A 4,513-nucleotide genomic window follows, 5' to 3' on the forward strand; every position below is an offset into this window, starting at 1 on the left:
TTTTTAAGGAGAAACAAAGATATACCAAACTCAGCTATACATACACATTAATTAGATATGTTTATTGATAAGGTTGTTTTATCATAAAATGTGGCCAACAAAATACAAAATATGGCCACTATAACACGAAAATGCCCCATCACACAATCTATTTCCCATCAAAAATAAATAAATAAATCTTAATCTGTATCTTATCTCATTTGATAAAACATAGACATATTCAAAAGGATCACAACTAGTAAGATACAAGTCAGTATTATGCATCGCCTGCTTTCCACTGTACAAGAAAACCCTCCAATGCACAAAACAAATACAGAAACGAAGCGATAAACGGTATGAAAGTAATGTCGGTAACAACAGAAGCAAGTTCATAAAATATTAGAATATACAATACATGCATTGATAGTGACTTGTTACGAACATTGCCACAGAGACTGGTCACTGGAGTATAGGTTTATCACTGCTACAAGTGCTCTCAAGTCTGACTGTCACACATGTTTTTAAACAACAGCCTTCAACAACAGAACAGACTCAAAGAGGAGCAAGAACAATAATGTCAAAATATGTTTTCACGGCTTTCCGCTTATAAGTCTCATTTGGCCTAAAAAAATAGGTGTCCAATATACTAGGTGCAACATTTCAGCATATTAAATAAGAGACATCATATCTCTGCATCTTTGAATTACATACTAAGTCAGCATATACTTTAAAACAGTACAGTTCAAAAGAGACTGAATTCAATAAATTCAGACAGAGCTTCATGCCAAAAAAAAAAAAAAAAAAAAAAAATCATTAGCATACACTCTCTTACATGAAGAATAAGGCTTCAGGGTTTCATACTTTTTAGGCATATCATGCAAAACACTGTATCTATGCTACCTCAGGCACTGTGCAGGGTGACACGTGTCCAGCTGCAAACACAATATATACACTGAGTAGTCCGCTGCCAAACTGTGATCAAGGCAACACAGACTTATTAACCTCATTATAACGGTTGCATAAACTCATGTACTTCTGAATGACTGGCATGGTTATTTTGGTTGCACCGTAGCGACTGTACAAGGTGTTTGATAACACTTGTTGCCCAAAGCTACAGGTTAAATGCTACTCATCAGTAGACCTTTTCTAACGTTTGTTAAAAAAGAAAAACCTAAGAACTGATACGAGGAACAGGACAACAAAGCGTCATTAAAGTATTCATTAACTCCAGTATCTGGCATGCAGATGCAGAAGTGCCTTTTTTGACAACCCAATGCGATAAGGAATATTGATGCATTATTTTTTTTAATGCAGACATTCTCTGTGTGAGCTTCTTTTTTTTTGTGGCCGTTTTGAAATTAAAATGACACACCCAACTGCATAATCAGATTCCTCTTATCTTATTAGGAGACAATCATACAGATCCTGTAACGATAGCATGAGAATGGCGGGAGCTCTAGTTGCAGTTCACAGCTGTAGTCTATTGAATGTGCATGTAAATTTGTCTATTGTGACAGCGCACTACCCACTGTACCCTCCGGAGTAAACCATGGCAACAAATATCAAAGGGTCATTTGCACATCAGGATGCGGGGCCACTTCAGTGCTGACAAAAGCATCTCTGTCTGTGATATCACCTTTAGTTTCACAATCACATCCTGTAGATTAAAGTTACATGACAATAACAAAACCACGCTGCCACACTGCAGGTGTTGAACAACATTTGAGAGGAGCCTAGTTCAGTAACCAGGCTTGGAAATGTGACCAGAAAAATCCTTTCATGTGTTAATTGATGCCACTATTGGGCCAAGAGAATTTAATGAGGTTTGTGAGGTTAGAGTAGCATGCCAAAATTCTCCTACTTTTGGTTGAAATTAACTTCTCAATGAAAGTAAAAATGTGTTAATTGTACTGGAGGTAAATCTATGCTTCGCCCGCATCTACACTACAATATGTCATTTAGTAACTTTTGACTCCAGTGCAAAGATTATACTTGTCAGGCACTTGTGATTTAAAGCCCTGATAGGAGCTTTGTTAAAGGCACCTCTCGTTCTCCCAGCAGAGTGTCCCTCTTGAGGCTGGTCCCTTTATTCACCACCTTGAACTTCACTGACAAGTTCTTCACTTGAACTGCGCTTATTGAGTCAAAGAAGAAATCCTCTTTGAACACAGGGTTACGGCTGTTCTTGATAATGTTGCTCCTTTGCTTCTGCTGTTTGCCGGGGTTCAAATAAACTGACACGCAGCAGTTGATGCTCTTGATGTCAATGTTCTTGTCGTACAGATTCTCCGCTGCCAGGACACGGATCAACAAACGGGATGTGCTCGTATCATAATTGGCACTTATTCTCACAGTGCCACCTTTGTGTAGATTAATAATGTGTTCACGTTGCTGCCCGTGGTCAGACGCCCCTGAACTTCCATGCAAAGAGGGAACATGGAGCCGCCGCTGGATGTTAGGGCTCGGTTCTGCTGAGCTGCATTCATCTGTGGACAGTGAGCTATGGCGGGCAAAGCTCCGCTTGGCCTTCACAACCTTCGCTTGGGTTTCATGGGTGAAGATCTTTAACAAGGAGGCCGATCGAGAGAGTAGAGGTGAGCTAAAAGGGGAGGACTCTGCTGAGGAACAGGTGTCACTTTCCCCTCCACTGAAGTATCGATAAGGATTTATGTGGGATGTGTTACAGTCCGCTGGGTTCAGATGATGTCCCCCTTCACTGCCTTTGCCCTGGGTCTTCCTCTGAGTGTTGGGTGATGTAATTGGACTGGTAATCTCGCAGTGAAACAATGACTCTTTCCGCCGAGTGTGGGGGCTTTCCTTTAATGTGGCAAAGCCATAAGATGTCTGGGTCTTGGGCACATAGGGCAATGACATAGCTGTCTGTGACTGAGGATCTGCGTTTGTGTCTCCAGCCACAACGTCATCAGCACTCTCTATCTGTATTATGTGCCGGTTAGCAGCTCTTAGTAGGTTTTTGGTATCTCCTGCAATTCTAGCAACCAGTCTTGGGCTTCGAGGGCTGCTGATTTTCTTGCCACTTCCAACCGTTTGCTCTGAAGTTGAAGGGTGCAACTCCTCTTTTGGTTTATGAATTTCAGGTTCTGGGGGGCAGCTGACAAGCTTTGGAGGAATGAAAAAGTCAGGGATTTTGTCAGGCGTGAGGACATTGGAGTATGCTGGAGCCACCACCGATTTTTTGTCTCCATTTTCCCCCTGCCGCAACGCACTGGTTTCCACTGAACCACGGATTTTATCTAGAACCCACATGGTCCCACCAGACAGTGGGAGGTGTGGGCTTATGGACTAGTCAGGTGTTTCTAAAATCAATAAGACAAAAGAGAAAAGGTTGAAACTGATTAGAAGCAATCCACATGGAGTGTAGAGCTTTGCTGCTGAATAATTCACATAACTAAGACAAAGTACAAAAATGTTAAGTGTAAAACCAAAAAAGAGCAAAAAAAACACACAAAATAAACTTAATTTGAAGGACAATTATTTATAGCATTGAATTACTACTTTTTATTTCTTCTCTTAAAACAAGAAAATGCATCAAATGTCTGTTATACACAACTGCCTATAGTACAATACATAACTCTAATATAGATAAACGACTCATTTACTTACTAATAAAGTTAGGCTATAATCCTGATTCCTGATCAACAGGTCCATGCGCCAGTTATACTGTCTTTACAATAAATACTCTAATTATGTTATTTTTAAGCATTGATAAGGGCTAACACCAACTCAAAAGCACAATTAATTTCTTCTTACCAGACTGAAGTCTCTTTTGCTGTCGCTGTTTGAGTAACAGGTGCTGGATGAGCCGTGCGCTCTGTGGCGCTGCTCTGCGCCCTCGCTCAGTCTGCAGCAGAAAGCAGTCTGTGTTTTATAGAGATGACGACCGCAGCTGACCAATCAAACTGCGCCAGCCGCAGCAGGCAGTGGGACAAACGCACAACAGGTTTAGCAACGCATAATGCATCCCTTTGGAACTACAGTTTTTCCTTCCTTAAACTGTAGTCAGCCGTGTTTCTTCATAATAATGGAAAGATTCGTGTTAAAGTTACATGAAAACACGTCGCGAGCTGCAGACCCATGACAGTACCGCTCCCTCGGCTCAACAGTTCTTTAAACTGTCTTCTGTGTCTGTTTGCGGGACAAAACTGGCTTGTTTCCCCGGAGACTGCACTATGGTAACAAGTACATTAGACTGTCTAAAATAGGAAAAGCCACTCTGACTTTACTGGTCTGCGCGACAAAAGATGTTTTATTTGAGCGCGCTTGGTTTGGGTCAAGTGAATGTCAAGAGCGGGGGCACTTTGACCTAGCTCATGTCTCACCAGATCAGAGAAATCACCAAATACCCACGTTCTAAAGGAGCTAAACATTTAAGTAACTCGCAATATTATCTCATGTAAATGCAATAAAAGTCTTTTTCACTTTGCCATGTTTGTTTCACCTGTTCTGACAAGGCTATTGCTTGATGCTCTGCAAGTGCAAGCTTCAACAAGGGCTGCGGATTTTCTTGCCACTT

At 41.2% G+C, this 4,513-nt stretch overlaps 1 protein-coding gene across 1 annotated transcript; it reads right to left on the bottom strand.

Annotated features, from left to right (window-relative positions):
• Positions 1–1,688: 1,688 nt before the first annotated feature.
• LOC306977112 (C2 calcium-dependent domain-containing protein 4C) lies at positions 1,689–3,834 on the bottom strand. The gene is made up of 2 exons (XM_079575284.1): positions 3,751–3,834; positions 1,689–3,296 (listed from the first exon to the last, which is right to left on the bottom strand). Exon 2 carries the CDS (start codon positions 3,244–3,246, stop codon positions 1,990–1,992), a length of 1,257 nt encoding a protein of 418 aa, XP_079431410.1. The 5' UTR covers positions 3,247–3,296; positions 3,751–3,834; the 3' UTR covers positions 1,689–1,989.
• Between the last annotated feature and the right edge of the window lie 679 nt (positions 3,835–4,513).

Source organism: Gobius niger (genome assembly GCF_951799975.1).
Source record: "Gobius niger genome assembly, chromosome: 17".
In the NCBI taxonomy this organism is placed as follows: Eukaryota; Metazoa; Chordata; class Actinopteri; order Gobiiformes; family Gobiidae; genus Gobius; species Gobius niger.

What these genes read in the sequence shown, in the direction of transcription:
- LOC306977112 (XM_079575284.1), bottom strand. Translation starts at nt 3,246, where the DNA reads ATGTGGGTTCTAGATAAAATCCGTGGTTCAGTGGAAACCAGTGCGTTG.